General features: G+C 47.0%; 2 protein-coding genes and 2 non-coding genes across 4 annotated transcripts; 2 read left to right on the plus strand and 2 right to left on the minus strand.

Annotated features, from left to right (window-relative positions):
- Window positions 1–1,724: 1,724 nt before the first annotated feature.
- On the minus strand, window positions 1,725–1,797 carry Trnav-cac (transfer RNA valine (anticodon CAC)). The gene has a single exon. It is a non-coding gene; the product is annotated as a tRNA-Val (tRNA).
- Window positions 1,798–4,245: 2,448 nt separating this feature from the next.
- Window positions 4,246–8,250, plus strand: LOC135372382 (membrane metallo-endopeptidase-like 1). Its single transcript, XM_064606005.1, has 2 exons — window positions 4,246–4,426; window positions 6,092–8,250. Exons 1-2 carry the CDS (start codon window positions 4,397–4,399, stop codon window positions 8,174–8,176), a joined length of 2,115 nt encoding a protein of 704 aa, XP_064462075.1. The 5' UTR covers window positions 4,246–4,396; the 3' UTR covers window positions 8,177–8,250.
- Window positions 8,251–14,618: 6,368 nt separating this feature from the next.
- Window positions 14,619–15,806, plus strand: LOC135388704 (alpha-(1,3)-fucosyltransferase C-like). Its single transcript, XM_064618435.1, has one exon. The coding sequence runs from the start codon at window positions 14,619–14,621 to the stop codon at window positions 15,804–15,806; it is 1,188 nt and encodes a 395-aa protein (XP_064474505.1).
- A 635-nt stretch (window positions 15,807–16,441) lies between these two features.
- Window positions 16,442–16,514, minus strand: Trnav-cac (transfer RNA valine (anticodon CAC)). The gene has a single exon. It is a non-coding gene; the product is annotated as a tRNA-Val (tRNA).
- Between the last annotated feature and the right edge of the window lie 3,952 nt (window positions 16,515–20,466).

Raw genomic sequence — 20,466 nt, forward strand, 5'->3', positions numbered from 1 at the left:
CATATGCTCAACCTGCAGTTACAGAGCTTCGGCAATTTTTCATTTGTATATGTACTCCCTTGCTTGCACTGCGGCCTTCACAGATGACGCCGTCACCGTAGAACACTGATGCGTCGCCAAGGCACACTGTTAGCGCCAACCCATGATCGTGTCACTTATCTGCGCCGGACTGAAGAGCTCCAAGTACAGCGAAACAGCTGTACTCGGCTGGGAGTGCACGGTCGAATTACAAACATATGCTCAACGTGCAGCTACAGAGCTTCGGCTATTTTTCATTTGTATGTGTACTTCCTGGCTTCCACTGCGGCCTTCCAAGATGACGCCGTCACCGTAGAAAATTAATGCCTCGCCGAGGCACACTGTTAGCGCTGACCCAAGATCGTGTCACTTATCTGCGCCGGGCTGAAGATCTCCAAGTACAGCGAAACAGCTGTACTCGGCTGGGAGTGCACGGTCAAATTATAAACATATGCTCAACGTGCAGCTACAGAGCTTCGGCTATTTTTCATTTTTATGTGTACTTCCTGGCTTCCACTGCGGCCTTCCAAGATGACGCCGTCACCGTAGAAAATTAATGCCTCGCCGAGGCACACTGTTAGCGCTGACCCAAGATCGTGTCACTTATCTGCGCCGGGCTGAAGATCTCCAAGTACAGCGAAACAGCTGTACTCGGCTGGGAGTGCACGGTCAAATTATAAACATATGCTCAACGTGCAGCTACAGAGCTTCGGCTATTTTTCATTTTTATGTGTACTTCCTGGCTTCCACTGCGGCCTTCCAAGATGACGAAGTCACCGTAGAAAACTGATGCCTCGCCGAGGCACACTGTTAGCGCCGACCCCAAGATCGTGTCACTTATCTGCGCCGGGCAGGAGAGCTCCAAGTACAGCGAAACAGCTGTACTCGGCTGGGAATGCACGGTCAAATTATAAACATATGCTCAACGTGCAGCTACAGAGCTTCGGCTATTTTTCATTTGTATGTGTACTTCCTGGCTTCCACTGCGGCCTTCCAAGATGACGCCGTCACCGTAGAAAACTGATGCCTCGCCGAGGCACACTGTTAGCGGCGACCCAAGATCGTGTCACTCATCTGCGCCGGGCTGTAGAGCTCCAAGTACAGCGAAACAGCTGTACTCGGCTGGGAGTGCACGGTCAAATTACAAACATATGGCCAACTACATCACGGAAACGATGTAGTACTCCCTTCCACACGTTCTTAGGATGGTTCTTTTCATCTCCGAGGAAAGCTAATCAATGAGAATTTAATTAATTTGCTAACGCTATGTATCCTACCTGGTTCATACAGCAAGAACCACATGTCAAGCATTGTGTTTATTTTCACACGAACAGACTCGTTGTTTCATTCCCTACGCATGCGTCGAACGAAAATGCCCGCGCTAGGACAAAAACACTACTGTGTACCTGCTTGCGCTCGAACCGAGGACCTTGTGCGTGTGAAGCACACGCGACAACCACTACACCACGGAAACGATGTAATGCTACCTGCCACACGTCTTGGGACGGTTCTTTTCATCTCCGAGGAAAGCTAATCAATGAGAGTTCTATCAATTTGCTAACGATACGTAACCCACGTGGTTTATACAGGAGGAACCACGTGTGAATGATTGTGTTTATTTTCACACGAAGAGATTTTTTTCTTTCATTCCCTAGGCATGCGTTGAACGAAAATCCCGCGCAAGGACAGAAACAGTACTGCGTACCTGTTTCCGCTCGGGATCGAACCGAGGACCTTGTGCGTGTGAAGCACACGTGGTAACCACTACACCACGGAAACGTTTTTCTTTCACCAGGTAATAACATTTATTTACAAACATTAAAATAAGGTATTACTGTACAGTGCTAATGAGTGATGGATGATGAATGATGCACACCGCAGCATCGAAGTATACAGGATACAAAAAATACATGGTAGACAACACACAGGTCACACACACAGGGATCGAACCGAGGACCTTGTGCGTGTAAAGCACATGTGATAACCACTACGCTCTCTTGTAGTTTTTTTCGCCAGCTGGACTTTTTGATTGCATATTATAAAACATCCAAGTACATCATGCACATAATATACATAGTACATACTCCTCGTGTACATTCGTATTTAAAACCCGAGTGAAAACCAAGAAAGGTCAGCCATAATAGACGGCGGACGGACGATTAATGATAATGTCCACAAAAGCTTCGTTTTCAAGTAGCTGATGCGAGACTTTGTCCTGACGTCGCGTTCAACACGGGCCGTTGGTGCATTCTACAGAGCGTGAAGTCCAGGCATCCCTATAATACTAAGCACCTCGATATGCTTGGAGGCTGCGAAATTCAGAGTCTTCAGGCTGTCGTACATTACATGCAACTAGGCCCACAAGTCACTCCAGAAAAGCACTGCATTCTTGTATTCGTGGAATAATGGCGAATATTCTCGACTTGACCGCACACCTCACACCTTGCATCCAAGGGCACGAAGAAGCCTTTACCCTTCAGGCACTGCTTCTTGGGGAGGACTTCTAAGCGGAAACGAACAAAGATGTCCTCTTGGGACTGGCCGTTTGCGTATCCTTTCGAGTATGTCCTGCTGTTGGATCGCGGTGTACGGTTGACGACAGAGTAGCGGTGTGAAGATGCTGGTGACGGTGTCCCAGTACAGTGTTTTGCTCTTCAGGGTCTTCTGTCAAGGAATATCATGATGGGCTGCGCGATTTCCTGATGGAATTTCAGAGTTGAGGAACTCCCAACGTAAGGTACACAGAGCGGTCAAGATCCACTGCAAGAGGTGTCGAGTCCCCAACGCAGGGCACGAGTAAGTTCCCAGGAAGCTGCGTAGCCCTTTGGTGTGCGTTGGCACTGGGGAAGCTGAAAGCGTGTGGACTTTGTCTGGATATGCAGCAATTACACCGGGACACCAGGTGGCCCTCCACCTTTGTCTACCGATACCCGAAATGGCACTTCGGATTACTAGTTGGAGTCTGGCTGAAGCAATGATCTTCAATGTTCGATAATGTCGTCAAGATAACATTGCACAACAGCAGATGTTCCAGCCTAATCGGCGCAATACGGAGTCAGTCATTCTTTCAAGGGTATATCGGGGACATTCCATAATCTGAAATGCATGACACGTAGCTCATAGAGGCCTTCAGTTGTCGTGAACACGGTTTTGTCGATGTCGTCAGCAGTCGGAATCTGCCAATAGCCCGACCTGAGGTCCAGCTAGCCCACCATAGTCCAGCTAAGAGAAACAGCTCGCACCGTGTAGGCAAACGACCGCGTCGTCGATACGCGGCGTCGGATATTCTCTTTCCGTGTAACTCTGTTTAACCTTCGATAGTCGACACAAAGTCGTACGGTACCATCGTTTCTTTTTTTACCAAAACAACAGGAGAGGGCTACGGACTTACAGATGGCCTAGTGATGTTCCGAGGGAGCATCCTATAGGGAGGTCCTATACCTCCTCTTCGATGGCACGTCGTTCCGCAGGCGAAACTTGGTACACTCGTTGTCTCAGTGTCCGTGTGGTGCCAGTGTCGATACGATGCTCAACACGTTGGGCAACCACCAGGGGCGACTTGTTTACGTCAAAAAGTCTACGTTCGAAGAAGTGAGAGGAGGCTTAAGCGGGTCTTTTTATCTAGGTGAAGTTGACAGTACCCGCAAGCGACACGTACGTCACCGTACCGGAAGGCACAGATCCTGGCAGAAATTATATTAGTACCACCGTTGTCGCTGTAGCTGAAGTGGGTCTGAAAACTGAGCGCCCTAGCAACGAACTCACGCATTATCATATTTATGGATACAAAAAGCGTTGAAAGATGAAAGTCACTGAAAAGGTTAGCCAGCTGTAGGGATCGAACCCACATCTTCTGGATTGCCGGTCCAGGGCTCTACCAATTGAGCTAAGCTAACACGCCTCTCCAGCGACTTTCGGGGTGCGTCTTAGCGTGTTAGCTTAGCTCAATTGGTAGAGCCCTGGACCGGCAATCCAGAAGATGTGGGTTCGATCCCTACAGCTGGCTAACCTTTTCAGTGACTTTCATCTTTCATCGTTGATTTCTTAGGCAATTTGAGGCTTTGTTTGTATCTGTCCCCTCTATGTTGTTCCAGCCTCAGAACATCAGTTTATCTCTTGTACAAAAAGCGTGTACATATTGCAAGGGCAATGTAAAGCTCTCGTTCATTCTTTAAGATGATGGCTTTTCATTTAATCTTGTTCGTTTCCGCGCGCATGATGCTCCAGGAAGAAGAGGTTAGACGAGCAGCAATTTACGGTGACATGAGCGCACGCAGTAGCTGTTCATTCTTTTCGCTTTCTTTCTGCTTATAATTGTCTGCGAAAGACTTGATGCAACGACGTGAGAATTCCCGTTCAAGAACCATCGCCTGTTGTGATGCCTTCTGCAGAGACCCCAATGGTCCAAGTAAGCATTTTGAGGCAGAAACTTCCGCAGGATTGAAATATTTGAGTAGCGTGTTTATATTCGCCGCTGACTGCGGTCTGCTTATACCGAGTGTCTCGGTTATATCTCCGGGATAAATAATTCGAGAAGAACTTTCTTGTTTACAAATATATGTCCGGTACCACCTAAAGGCTGCGCACCGTCTGAATGGGTGGGAGGTGCTCATTATTTAAACAGAAATTCAAATGCGTTTTGGGAAAAAATATAGCTTCTAAAGCAGGGCGCCGTCGACATTAAAATGGGTACTACCTCTTTTGGGACTTTGAGTGGACACCTTTTAGAGAAAAATCTGCCACCCAAGCGGGTCATTTAAGTAATTATTGGTTTCGGTTTACATATTTTTTCGCGGCTTGTTGCCGCGAAGTTCAAAAGGACGTAATTCATTGGTGCACGTGAGAGGGGAAGAGCGTCCTTTTGCGCTTCACCGCTACCAGCCGCGACAAAAATATGTAAACCGGAGCCAATTAATTACTTAAACAAATGACCCGCTTCGGTCGCAGATTTTTCTCTAAAAGGTGTCTACTGAGGGTACCAGAAGGGGTCGCTGTCTTCGATAGCTGTCTTCCGGTCGAGTTGCACTTCCTGAACCTACCCTAGGTCGTCATTGGTGCCATTTCGGAAACAGAAAACCAGTACATCTCAGAAGGGGCAGTAAAGTCCGAACGTTTTTGCTCGTAGTATGAAAGATAACTTACTAATTTTTATCGAAGTAACAAACCCTGAAGTCAGATAATTGCACACGTACGAACGTCATTTGAATTCTTTATCGCGAATAAACCTAAATGAGCGATATTTATGAAGCAATATTTATTTTTAAGTTCAGTACGAATATAACATACCCGCAAGCTATACATACATCTACTAAAAACACATTTTTATGCAGAGACGGGGGATAAGACAAATGCCGTCAACGCAAAGAGCGTGCACGAGGTGGGGGGACGCTGGGGACCGAGCCCCGTGCACACTCCAAGGGAAAGGCAGTGACACAACATGGACTAACCTTAACTAAACCTACTAACCAGTCTAGCCAGCTAAAACCACCAGCTCCCCAGCGCCACCTACAGCAGGTTCATTGCTAAGGTACAGCCGATGCTGTTACCTTCACTCACACACAAAAGGAACGGGATTCCTCCGACGAGGATTCCTTGTCTGTCCCCATTAGAAGGAGGCCGACAATGATGCGCGGGTTCTATTTGGTCTCCTCTACCGGTTTGTCCAATCATCGCGCGAAATCGTCTGAGGCGACCAATGAGAAGCCTCTCCTCATTGTCAGGCTTCTTGAGAGGAAGAGGAAAAACGTGAAAATTTATGCACTATAGTGCCTTTTAAGTACTCAGGAAAAGCTCGATCAACGAAATCATATCGTCGTAAATACGAGCGTCCAACGTTTTGGTTTTCTAACAGCCCGAACGTGAAACGATGCCTCCCTTACACACTCTGCGGGTCCTTAATATCACAAACACCTTGTGACCCGTGCTACATTTGAAAAGTTGGTAGGGAAAGATGAAGAAGGATGAACACTCGCATCGAGCGGTGAAAAAACCTAGTCGAACAAAACTGCACATTTGTGTAAGATTATCACTTGAGGCAGGCTGGTATTTGCTGATGGGGTTTGTCTCTTTACAGAACCCGAACGGCCCTGTTGTGGAGTTTGCATGGTCAACCCTTTCAGCGGCTTTAAGCTGGATTGGAGCCACCGTGCTTGGCCTCACGGCGGGAACCATCGTTGTCACGTCGCTGGCATATTTCAAGGGACACTACAACGACGTGCAACGCAAAAACTCCTCAGAACGCCTGCACTTCCAACTGTGCTACACGAAGAGCTGTCAACATGCGGCCGAGGCACTAGCCACTACCCTGAGTTTCAACGTGAATCCTTGCCACGACTTCTTCGCCTTCGTCTGCGACAGATACAACGAACATATTCCAGACGCCTTCACAGGTGGACGCAACAGTATCTTGAGTTACGCCATAGCTCTTCTGTTCGTGCCCCCGGCCGCCGAGGGTCGTCAACTGTCCTCCATTGAGAAAGCCGCCACTTTGTTCAGATCGTGCATGCGTCTCTTCTCATCAAACAACCAGGATTTCAGGTATGTGCTCTCCAACATGATGGACGACATGCACGTCAGTCTGGACCTTCCGCCCGCGACTTTCGATCCCTTCGAATCGATAGTACGCTTGGGATTGGAGTACAACATCCCCGTCTTCGTATCCATCGCCGTTGGAAACAACCTAGACCGGAGAAAAGGTAGAACCATGCAGATATCGCACAGCAGCAAAGAGCTGGAGTGGTACGCCAAGAGGAAGAAGAATCGCAGACAGGCACGGAAGGTATATCACGAGTGCTACAAGGCGTACTTCAAAGGCACGTACGACCAGACGTCGTTAGGCATCAAAGCCGGTGTCTTCGCGAGATATATTGATCAGGCGGAGGAAGATGCTTCTAATATCGCCTGGAATGTCCCTCTTAGGGACTCAGATAGGCCGTCATACCAGGAGACGACTGTAGGACAACTTCCAGAAGACTGGCCGGTTGTACTGATAAACCTCGGAAAACAATATGTCCACGAGAAGGACGTGGTGTTCGTCGATCCAAAAGCCACTACATTTATCAAATCTTTGCGTAACCGTTTTGATGACATTGAAATGAAAATCCTCATAGCGTGGGTTTTGCTAAGAGAATACGGCGTGTATGTTAGTCCGTCTATCTTGGCGACTCTATCGCCGTCGCGATCGCCTCGAGACCTGTGCTCTGCACGAGTTTCTGAAGTAATGCCGGTGGCGTTCTCTGCGTCCTACCTTTCTAAAGTGATCACTGAAGACGCTATCCAAGCAGCGGAGGGCATTGTGCTCAACGTCAGAGACGCCTACATCGCATCGCTCATCAACACCAGCTCGCTCGATGACGAACCGAAAGCAGCCGCCATCGCAAAGTTGAAGGCCATGGAGTTCTATTCAGCGTACCCCAAGGGTCTCATCGACGTCCAGCAACTAGATGCGTATTACGAAGGATACACACCGGAGGAACGGGAGCCATTCTTTGACGCCTGGCTGCGAGGGGCTAAAGCGCTCCAAGTAAAGAAAATGAGCGCCATCAACACCGGGGCTGTGTTTCCTGTGTATGAATCAAAAGTATTCTACGTGGTTCACAGCAATCGGTTGGTAGCTTTGGCACCCGCTCTTCGACCGACGCTCTTTATACGAGACGGTCCGGCGTCGTTCAACTACGGTGGGTTAGGAGCGCTAGCCGGACGCGAGATCATGTACGGGTACGACTTGAACGGCAGCACGTACGACGCGTTCGGAAATAAGCACAACTGGTGGTCACCACCTGCGAGGGACCACTACTTGAAGCAAGCGCAGTGCGTGAGGCTGTCGGCTGACACCCTGACCGAAGGAAGCGTGAAGTTGGGCAGCGAGGCAGGTGATGTACTCCTCGCTGACTTAGTGGGTCTGCAAATGGCGGCCAGAGCCTTTCAAGCTGTCGCTGGAGGAAAGGATCCCGTGCTCCCAACACTTCCATTCTCTCCGATGCAGCTATTTTTCCTCGCTCACTGCTACAAATGGTGCGACGGGCATGACGAAACGGACGGCCTTCGCCATAGGGAACGATGCAACGTTGCCGTCACCAATATGGCGGAATTTGCGGACGCTTTCAATTGTAAACTCGGCGACCGTTTAAACCCCTCTGAGAGGTGTTCCTTCTTCTGATGGAATAGTTAAGATGATGATAATTGAAGTTATTCCTAATGGACGTGCACGAGGTAAAGACCAAACAAACAATAAACCGACGCATCATGTTTGTCTTGGTGAATTTGGGGTGTTGTGTTTGGTTGAGACTTCGCGTTGTGCAGGCATAGTTGGGATAATAGTTTAAGGATTTGACACATACCTTCATTTTTAGATGACAGTTGTCGATTCTGCATTTCCTGCTGTATACATTTGAACATGCGAAGCATTATCAAACATTTTGATGAACTCACAGTTTGGCTTAAAAAATATTTCAATAAAATAGGTGCAATACAATGTAGCTCTGTTCGAAACATGGCTGGGTGACCTGAGCGATTCCTTCTACAGCATAAATGTTTACGACTCCCAGTGTAGTAATTGTCACGGTGGGGTTGCTCTATGCGTAAGAAATTATATACTGTACAGAGTTCGAGCAGACATCCCCATTTTGTGAGAACATCTTTCTAGAGATTTCTGAACCTGCATCCCTCCTACCCCATCTTGGACCGTAGTTTCCAGGACGCCCCATGCTGGTTGCTGTTGTGTACAGATCATAAAATCCGGCTATTCATTTCCTGCAAGAACTTGAAACGTTGTTCTACTGTTCCTAGAAGTATGACGCTGTCACACTAGGTGATTTAAATATCAATTTGGTAAGCAATAACTCAATTTCATTACTGTGCGAAGAGGTGTATTGTAATCATGGGTTCGAACAGATGATGCGCTTTTCAACAAGGTACTTCACACCCGAGAGAAGCACACCAATCGACCACTGTGTGACAAATCTGAAGGAGGTCCACTTAGCGAGCGGCATAGCATCCTGTGACGTCAGCGATCACAAGTCGACTTACATTACCAGCAAAACACAGAAGGAAAGACTGGTGTCACTAAATAGGGAGCAGAGTAGCGACACTGAGCCACGCCGGCGAGCGATCCCACCATCTTGGGTCCGGCGGGGCTGCGTCGCTTAGCAATAGGACGCCAATGTCCCCCTTCTCCGGTGGAGAACAACGCGCAGTCGAACCAGCGCGCGAATGAAGTGCGGCGCGGCCAAGTGTGGACTGAGGGAAGAAAGAGCCGCCACTACGTCGCGAAGCGGATGCGTCGTGCAAAGGCTGGTAGCCAATCGCAGGAGCCCTCCACGGATGAGTGTGCGGTCCAAATTGTAGGATTTAAGTTGTCACTGACTATAGAGTAGATGCTTCATAGATTTTGCGCTATCCGAACGGCTGCTTTCATTGCATGACTGGTCGTTCTCTGGCTGTGGTAACGCACAACGAAAGTTTACCCGGTTCTCGGATGCTTCGCAATCTATTATCAATAAATCTACTCTTGTAATACCAGGCATAGTACCCCTTTTCACCAGGCATAGTACCCCTATAGGAATGCGTGGGTTACTGCCGGCCTATTAAAATCGATCAAACACAACAATAACCTTTACAAGATGTGTCGTTCTCATTCCGCAAATCAAACACTCTTTGCACGGCATAAAATATATACAGTAATGCGCTCTGGAAACTATTGACCGTTGCGAAGGAGCAGCGCTTCTCTTGGTCTGGACAAGCTAATAAAGCTGTAATAAAAGTATATTGTTATTATTATTATCGCTGAATGTGGTGGCGATCAAAAGAAGTTGTGGCAGGTCATAAAAACAGCATTGAATGACACAACCCATGCAACATGTCATTTCCTGTAGACATCCAGACAATATTTTACACGCAATATTTGTTATCTTCGCGATATCCGCAAATATTCAACTGTCGTCTAATGGACCTTCCATAGATAGTCTCATTGCCTGATGCTGGATGTCCAAAAAACATTTTGAGAATAATTCAGAAGACCCACTGGACATCTTGTGTATGTGCATGTGTCTAAATGTCGAGCGTCGGATATTTTTAGTCCGGATAAAAGAAAACTTCCTAGACATGCGCTGGAGATCCCTTCCAGGTATACCGGATGTCGATCCGTGGAAGTGAGACATTTGTCCTGCAGAGGTCCAGCGGGGAACCAGTTGACCTGATTCAAAAGCGATAAAAACCGGGCTGTTTGGTGGTACATTCTAAGAGCGATAAAACCCCAGTGCAGGGGACATGGACTGACGAAACACAGACGAAGCACTGACTGACAAGCACCTTTAATGGCAAAGGTAACGCTTAAGTACACCAACTGCACCGGACTGACCCCTAGTGGTAGCCAAGGCCATCATGCTGTGATCACATCAGTTATCACGCAAACAGGAGCACCACGTAAACGCCCCCCCCCCCCCCCCCCGAGGGTTCTGGGTCAAAATCGCGAGTCAAAAACCGCGACAGCAAAAACCGCGAGTCAAAAACCGCGAGATCCAAAAATCGCGATAGGAAGCATTAGCGACACACAAATATCGCGACACCAAAAACCGCGAGTAGGGGAAAACAGCGGCAGGCAAAAAACGCGACAGCCGAAAACCGCGACTAAAAACACGACAGCTAAAAACTATACTCACTCTCCTTTAGAAGGGAGGATGAAAGGGGGGCATGAGGATATGAAAAGTAGGCTAACTTCCATTCCGGGAATGCGGCCCACACAGGGCCATCCTAAAAATTTCAGATTTAGACATTTGATGAAAGTGTGTGTGTCAATTTACCTGGTAGCACGAAAGGTTTTGTGTATACAGTTTGTTTCCCAGAAAAAAAGAAAAAGAAAAACTCACATAAACATGACGTTACAGGGTCCATACGTGTTCTGGTTCGGTGGTCAGTGGGGGTCAGCGCCCTTTGCCGCCGTAAAAAAGTTTTGCTAGTCCCCCAGGATAATTGGGGACAGAAGGAGCGGCCGAATCATGACCGATCCAGAAGCAATGCTTTTTCAGAGCCCCGAACAGCCGAGTAGCAGACGACAGCTAAGGCGTCAGCGCGAGGTCATGGGCAAATCACAGGCTGGTACTGCTCTCCACCACCGTTGCGCACACCGGTCCCTTTTTGCGGCGTACTTTAAATTCAATTTCTGCGACAATTATGATACTGTGGCGTGAATTACTTCTCATGGCGCATCTTACTGGCCTAATTAATAGTTTTATAGGAAGAAAGCAGGGTATTAAAAATGACTTCTGTGCTACTTTAAACTACAGCTTTCGATGTGCACAATCTGTATACTTCACACTTGTACGTAACGCGTTACTTGTAATCAATTACATTTTTTAGTAATTTTTCGAGTAATCGATTACTCAGTAATTGGTTATATTTCCGGCAGAGTGAACGTGATAGCTGACGCGGGCAGGGAATGAGTGTATATGCCATTCTCTAGCTCTTCCATGTCCGTATTTGTACGGCGTCCGGCGGAGACCAACATATTTCAAGTCTTGTCAAATGTCTGAAACACTGCCAGTCAGCACCGGCGTGCTCAAAAAGTATCTTCTTCAATTCCATGCAGGTTTGCTCGCGGGTTTTGGCCATCGCGGTTTCTGCCTATCGCGGTTTTGCCTGTCGCTGTCTTTGGACGTCGCCTTTTTTGCTTGTCGCTGTTTTTGACCCTCGCGGTTTTTACCTGTCGCGGTTTTTGCTAATCGCGGTTTTTGAAAATCGCGGTTGTTGACTCGCGATTTTGTCTGTCGCGGTTTTTGACTCGCGATTTTTGGCGGTCACCCCCCCCCCCCCCCCGAGAACCAGAATTCGGGTTAGTTATCAATGAACTGCTGAATTTTATCCCTCAACAACACGGAAGGCACGCTAATACAACTATCGCCAGCCTGTTTTATCCGTAAAGCTTCTTTATAAAGAAGAACCCTTAACTTATGACTTTTAAACAACACTTTCGTTTTTTTGAACTGCGGCTCACACCCGGAATAGGTTCTTAAGTGTTCGGCCAGCTTCCCATAACCCTTTCCTCTCGAAGCTCGATGTTTCATCAGACGTACATTAACACAACGTTTAGTTTGACCAATATACTGGCACCCGCAAGACAAGGGAATTGAATGAACAACACGAACACTGCAAGCCACAAAAGGATCTACGTGTTTTACACGACATCCCCCAGTTTTTGTCCGGTTAACCCTAACCCATCAAGACTTGAGCCAATAACCCCTTTTAAAAACCACATCAACATCATGCCTATACAGTCTACCTTTTTTAGGCGATGGGAGGCCTGATGAACATACGGGATCACTCTAACACCCTCCAATCTCTCTGTTCACATCGCACGTGAGGATCACAAGGTTCCTTTACCAACCTATTTACGACATCACTAGTAATTATATTCTGAGGATATCCAGCGTCCTCAAGCCTAGTCACCTGCTCCATGCAACTCGACCCCCACCTTATGAACACACGACCTCACCAAAGCGTTTTTTATCAAATATTTTGCATCTCCGGCTTTTACATTTTTTTTATATATTGGAGTGAAAGGGCGTTAAAGGTTTTTTTTACAGCACTGGCGATATTCCCAACATACTCCATCCCCATCAGAAGAAATCCGAAGATCCAAGTACTGAGTTTGACCATTTTCTTCCCTTTCCACAGTAAACTTTAAACCCAAACCCTCTCCAACGAACAAACCCTGTATACCCGATTCATCTCCTTCCATACCCACACATACCAAAAAGTCATCAACATATACCTAGTAGTAAATTCAACCTCAAATCTCCCACCCCCCATGCTCTCAGAAACAGCCCTATCTGCCTTAGCCAAAACCAAATCACTAAGTACTGGAGCAATTTTTAATCCTATACACACACCATCCCGTTGTCGGAAAACCCACCGACACATCCACACCAGTAGAATCTAAATACAATTCTAGAATATCCATGAAAACACTATCTGATACACCCACAGTGTTTTGAAAGGACACTAACCCAACAGATACTGCTTCCTGTACACACGAAGAAATGATACGCAAAGGCAAACTATAGAACAGATCAACAACATCCAAAGAGAAAAAACGAACCTTTATCGCTTTTAGAATGGACCTGATTCGTCCGTTCATTGCTGACATGGGCATTACCTGAACCAATATAAGATGTTCTATGTATTTGGTAAAGGTGAAGGCGTGAAGCTGTCACAAATGTTTTCAGTGGATATCAACATATATCCACCACATATTTCATTTTCCGTACGCTCTTTTTTTTTGTATCTAATATTTCCCACAATGGATAATAGGAGCCATGTTTAAAAAAGACTAATATATAAAAGCTGCTAGGGACAACTAAGAACTTTAGAAAGACAGTGGCATTGCCTTCCAAAGAGAAAGCAGTCAGTGTATGATATTGCTTGTCTTGCGAGCTTCTGCATATTAGAGAGCATTGCTCGTCTGTGAAACGAAATGAAGGGGGTGTGGAAGGAGGTTTGATTCGATTACGAACACAAACAACATTGAATCCAGGAATTACTGGGAGTATAACTCGCCATCAGTATACCATCTGTGTTTCTTACCGCCTTTGCATTGAGGCATTCAGTAGATAATCGGAAGTTAAGGTTCCTCAGTGCCACACAATTGCGCGTTTCTCCTCTCCAGGTCTCTATTCTGTCCGTGATAGGACCTCCTCAGGACATCTAAACCTCGATGTCCACAGGAGATTGTGTCAAGGACAAGACTAGGCGGTGACTCAGGTTCGAATCCGGGCGCCGAATATGCTGTCTAGGTGTTCTTGTTGTTGTTGTTTTCCTCAGACAGCCTTAAATGTCGGCACAGTAGTCTGCGAAGTCGGCCCAGGATGCGCTAGTCCCAAGCCATTTTCGTGAAAAGTACAAATAAAAATTTCTTATGCGCATTCTACCTTTTACAAAAAGCAGTCCCGTACTACATTGAATGAATACAAATGTGTTGACTCTGAAAGATCACGGGAAGCACACCCACCCTTTACGGCAGCCTGCCAACTGAGCATGACTCTGGTCATCAATGTAAAACCTAGATATGGGATATCCGCCAGCTGGGCTACTAGCGATTACTAACGATTCACAAATTTGATGTAGATCGGGAGCGCTTCAATATTTTTAAGTAGGGATTTGGTGGAATGCGTACCGATAGCACAGAGCATCCATGATAAGATTTGGAAACCCAAAAGCCGGGTGTCGAGCAGAACCATTGGATCACTTGGTGTGGAACGACTCATTTGTCCTAGTGGAGTAGTTAACGAGCAGCTGTTACCCCACCGTTTTACAACCGCCCTCTTGCACGCCGCTCATAGCCAGGTTTGCTTCACGGCGCTAGCACGAAATGAATAAATAAAGAAACAACCGCCCTGTAATAAGAGCGTGAAAACACGGTGCCGAGAACACCTGGCGCGCACGATAAGGGCACGAGTGGCCGAAGTACCAGAAATGTAGGAGGCCGGCCGAGCGCCCATTCCTTTGTCTCTTATCTCTCCGTGACTCACGGGATCAGGAGTGGACGATAATATCCGCGAGTTATTGTGTGGATTGTCTCCCTTCCGTGAAACACTTTTGCGGAGCTCATGGCACGAAGTCCACGATGGGCACCGCGGATACTTGTACTCGTAGCAGTGGCCGCAATAGCGCTGTACATCTACGGGACTGTGCACCATTCTGGAGGCCTCCCACATCATGGTACGCAAATGCTGTACGGACACATGCCGTGGTACAGCCGGGCGTCTTCCACCAACTTCAGCAACATCCCACGGACATCCACAACGGACATGCCCCGTATCTTGCTGTGGACACCATTCTTCAGATCGCGTCTGCTGGGGCTTTCTTCGCAGGACGAGATTGAAATTCCGGAGTGCAGTCGCCGCTGTCACGTCACTTACAACAGAGACCTTCTCTCTTCCAGCGACGCCGTAGTGTTTCACGTCAGAGACATGAGCCTAAGGGACATGCCCGCACTTCGTTCGCCTGCACAGAAGTGGGTGTTTTGGTGTATGGAAGCGCCGCCCAATACTGATGGCGTCGACCTCGACAGCATGAAATCAGTGTTCAACTGGACTATGACCTATCGAGCTGATTCGGACGTTCCTGTCGCATATGGATCGCTAGAGAGAAGAGAGAAGGGTAAAGAAATAGCATCGAGCAGTAAGAGAATATGGGAACAAAAGAATAAGACTGCAGTCTGGGTGGTCAGTAATTGTGCCGCGCACAGCGGACGAGAAGCTTTCATAAAAGAACTGCAGCGTTACATTCACATCGACGTCTACGGACGATGTGGGACTCACAAATGCCCCGTAGATTCCTACGATGCTTGTTTCCGTAAGTTTGAGTCTGAGTACTACTTCTGGCTCGCCTTAGAAAACTCACTGTGCCGCGACTACGTGACGGAAAAATTGTTTTCCGCTCTCCAGCGCGTCATCGTACCCGTTGCCCTGGGCGCTGTTAACTACAGTGCCGTAGCAGCACCGCATTCCGTGATTGACGCGTCTGCCTTCGAGGGACCGAAAGAGTTAGCTGATTATATGGAAAACGTGAAAAGTGATTTCCGATTGTATCAAGGGTACCTCGAGTGGAAGGACAGGTACGATGTCGTCGGCTGGAACGAAACATTCTGTTCTCTGTGCGAAAAATTGTATAGTGCACACTTTAGAACTAAGTCTGCAGTCGAAGACTTGTCGTCATGGTGGATCAGAGACTCGGGGTGTTATGAGTGGAACGACGAACACTGGAGAGCTCGGAGAAGGAAAGACATCGTTTGACACGGGAATCGGACATTTCGGTACGGGACATTTTATTACGGACATTGCGGTGCACGGGTATCTGGAGCACGGATCTTTCGGTTTCGCGGGCATTTCAGTCTTCTTTTCGGCGAAAGAGAAATGGAAGATTAATTATTCCCAGAACACTGAGAAACACGAATGTGGTTTAAACACTGTGCGCCCGTATTTCATACCCACTCCCAGAGTGGAAAACCTCCCCACTTCATCATCGGAATATATCTGTTGTTGTTGTTGTTGTTGTTGAAGACTGTATTTAATTTGCGAATACCTGTCAGATGACCTGTGAATACCTGTGACTGACCTGTGAATGAATACATGTGTACTCGAATAACTTTAGTTCTTCGAGTACACATGTATTCATTCACGCCAATACCACGGAAACGATGTAATGCTACCTGCCACGCGTCTTAGGGTGGTTCTTTTCATCTCCGAGGAAAGCTAATCAATGAGAATTGAATGAATTTGCTAACGATATGTATCCCACATGGTTTATACAGCAGGAACCATGTGTGAATCATTCTGTTTATTTTCACACGAACACATTCGTTGTTTCATTCCCTACGCATGCGTCGAACGAAAATACCCGCGCTAGGACAAAAACGCTACTGGGTACCTGTTTCCGCTGGGGATCGAACCGAGGACCTTGTGCGTGTGAAGCACACGTTATAACCACTACACCACGGAAACGATTATTTTTAACCATTTTATTATCACAAAATTTTTATGAAGGCATTAAAAGGTGCCATCTAAAAGAGTGCACTCCTTCTTGGAATGACACTACACCAGAAATCATGGAGCCAGTCAGGCACATGACCTCTACACTGTGCATACAATTTCATTTGTGTCAATTCACCTGCGAGATATACCATGGGTGGCTGCACAGGTTCTTCCCCAAGCAGCACAATGTACTGAAAGTCGAGTGCAAGAGGGGTGGACGGTATGTGTCTTATCGGTGTTCTGTAGTTTCACTAATCTGTTCAAGGCCTTCCACCTATCCGTCCACCCCTATTGCACTCAACTTTCAGTGCATTTTGCTGCTTGGGTCGTTTCTGCAAGCGATTATGCACTTCCACAAGCAGAACATTGCTACAACGCACAACGTGTCATATGGCGGTCCTTTCTTCTCTGGCAATGGGAGATACCGCATGGTGTGCGGGTTTAACCGCAGTTGCTTTCCAATTGCGGTGCTCAAGTCATCCCACATGAACTGCGCTTCTGTACAATACAGGAAGGCGTTTCTGGTTGTTTCCAGTATCTACAGTTTGGGGTCCACGGGACAAATATTCCTTTAGCATCCAGCCAAGACTTTACGGGCAAGGTATTTGTATGCACTTTGAAAAAGAAAGTTTTGACTTTCGGTTTGACCATCATTTTTTTAACCCTGTACAAAATATCGGTACCTTTCCATTCGACAGGAATTTTTCTGTAAAGTGGCACAGGAAAAAGACACTCACAAAGGTCGCTCCTGAGCTTTGCTTTCGAAACCTCGAAAATATATTCTGTTGAGAACCTTGCCCGTAAGAAGCGCAAACTTTCTACGATTTCTTTATAGAACCCGGACAGGGCGAAAGTACGTTTCACAGTAGGTCTGTCAAGTGCACCTGTCCAACGCCCTGTAACGTCTCCCTTATCACTGGGTGCCGGCATTTCCGGATGAAGAAAAAAGCCTCATATTTAACTATTTCACAAAAAGATGTTGTAACCCCAGTCCTCCCTGGCGCACACTTCTGAAGAGGTTGCTCCTACGCATCGCTTCCCAGTTGGACTTCCATACCAGAACGGCGAACACACGATGAAAGAGCTGCATTTTAGTCCTTGAACACTGCAGCACTTGTAGCCAGTAAGCGATTTTTGCCACCAAGAACACGTTGCACACACTGGCTCGCTGGAAAATCGACAGGTCCCTCCCCTTCCAGATGTTTGCTTGAGTCCGTACTTTGCCATACAGTTCAGTCCAAATCCTGCATGCTGGTGTTCCCAGACGCTTGCAGCGGTACGCCTAAGTATACGCTTGGTTTGCACTGCCACTTCATACCTTGATACACAGATGGCGTTGTCCCCCATTGTCCTGCCCAAATCCCAATTGACTTGTCTTTGTTGAGGCTAGCACCCGACAGTTCGCAACAATCTTCTATTCCATCTATCACACCTTTAACGCTTTCTTTGTCAGCGACTACGAAGGTTAAGTCGTCAGCGTGCGCCAAAACTTTGACTTCACTGTTTCCTAGGTGGAACCCCCTAATATTCATGTTACTGATGACATTTCGGCACAGCGGTTCCAGATATAGGTTGAGCAACAGGGGTGACAATGGACATCCTTGTCGCACAGACGAGCGTAGAGGGATTTCTCCTGTACACTGGTTATTTATAACGAGCTTTGTAGCCACTTCTGTATAACATAGTCGAATGCGATGTGTAAGTGTCTTGCCAAAGTTCATCTCAAGAAGGAAAGAGAAATTCATGGCTCACCCTGTCGAAAGCCTTCGACATGTCAGCTTGCATCACAGCTGCCTGATCTCCTTCTCTCCCGCACACACCCAGCACAGTCCGCAGCACATGGATATTCGTCTGAATGCTTCTACCTTTCACGGCACATGTCTGATGCTCTCCGACAAGACTCACTATAACTTTCTGCAGCCTACCTGCCAATACTTTCGCATAGAGTTTATAATCGACATTGCACAATGCGATTGGTCTGAAGTCAGTCACCCGAGGTGAAGACTCTTCAGGGATTTGCTTAGGTATAAGCACCGCATGCGAGTGTCTGAAGGACCGGGGAAGCAATCCCTGTCGTTCTGACTCTTCGTAGACTTGTAGCAGCAGCGTTGCAATGGGGTCGGCGAACACCTGGTAGAATTCAGCCCCTAGGCCGTCTGGTCCTGGCGTCTTGTTTCGGCCAAGGGACGAAATGGCTTCTCTTATTTCCTCAAGGTGCAAAGGGCGATCCAGTATTTCCTGTTCTTCTTTGGTCAGTCGTGGCAAGTCGAAGTTTATTTCATTTGCAGCCCTCATTACCGGTTCTTCTCTTTCCCTATGAGATCTTTGTAATATACTTCGAAGCACTTTCGGATCTCTGATTCATTCCTAACTATTTTGTCATGCATGATCTCCTGTATTGCTTTTCTTTTTTCACGCTCTACTTCATGACGAAATTGTCTTTTGCTAGGCACCTCATCCGCCAGGTATTGCTGAGATCTGGATCTAACCTTTGCACCTTCGTACTTTGAATGATTGATTAGTTCAAGCTCGTAGTTGATATCTTCCATTTCCTTGTAGAATGCTCCCGGATTTTCACACTCCAACCTCACTACACTGTCCATTTTTTTCTTCAAGTCCTCTTCACGCCATCTTTCGGCATACGCCAACACGCTGCTCCTTTCTACAGCGAGGTATCGTACTCTTTGTTTAAATTCTTCCCACAGTGCAACTCTACTGTCCTTGCTTGAAGATAACCTCTTTATCTCCTTCTTCACACCCTCCAGAAATTTCTCGTCCTCTAACAGCTTCACATTTAACTTCCACAGGGTCCATCCATTCTTTTTTGCTTTAATAACTTTATCTTGTCCTAGGGTAACTTCCACCATACAATGGTCACTGAAGTATACGGGATGAACGTTGTACTGATGAACTTTCCTTTTGCTTGAAGCAGTGACGTACACTCGGTCCAATCTGGCATGCGCATTTCCTTGAAAGTGCGTAAAGGTTTCTGTACCTATTCGTGCATAATCGAATGCATCTGTCATGCCACTGTTCGCTATCGATGCTACTAATGCTTCTTTACTCCTGTCAGGGGACTGCTTGGCGTTGCTCCTGTCTTTATCTCCCAAGGTACAGTTGAAGTCCCCAAGTAACAATATGTTATCGGCTCCTGTTGCATTGTCTTCCAGATATTTGAAAAACGCCATTCTTTCCTGCGCCTCGCTGGGAGCATACACACTGATAAAACGCTACAATTCGTTATCGAGGAGCACATCAAGCCTCGCTACCCTTCCTTGTTTGTCGACCACATGCTGTAACGGTGTCATATCGCATCTCTGCTTCAAACACTGTAAAGTTCCTGCTGAGTGGCCCACTGCATGACTCTCGACGACATCATACCGCTGGGCAAACAACTTGTTTGTTAGATCAACAGTGCCTTCTTCTGTACTTATCTTTCTTTCCTGTATGGCAATAACATCAATGTTCGGATGGCTTTCAAGGTATGGTTTCAAGTGATATTGTTTTTTCCGTGAATTTGTCCCTCTGACGTTTAAGGTGGCCACTGTGATTGATGTTACAGCCATGGTTTGGTGTATCTGACGCGTCTAAGTGAAAGTTTTCATTCCCAGCTTCTTTACTGCACTCAGTGGGCTTCCAGTCATGTGATTCGTTGCTGTGGTGTTAAATAGTAGCAAAGGGGGCGTCATCGAGGCTACACCACGGAAACTTTCTTTTTTTTCACCAGGTAATAACATTTATTTACAGACATTGAAATAAGCTATTACTGTACAGTGCTAATGAGTGATTGATGATGAATGATGCACACCGCAGCGTCCAAATACACAGGATACAAAAAATACATGGTCACACACACACACACACAGGGATCGAACCGAGGACCTTGTGCGTGTGAAGCACATGTCATAACCACTACACTCTT

This window comes from Ornithodoros turicata, chromosome 1 (assembly GCF_037126465.1).
Source record: "Ornithodoros turicata isolate Travis chromosome 1, ASM3712646v1, whole genome shotgun sequence".
NCBI classification, from domain to species: domain Eukaryota; kingdom Metazoa; phylum Arthropoda; class Arachnida; order Ixodida; family Argasidae; genus Ornithodoros; species Ornithodoros turicata.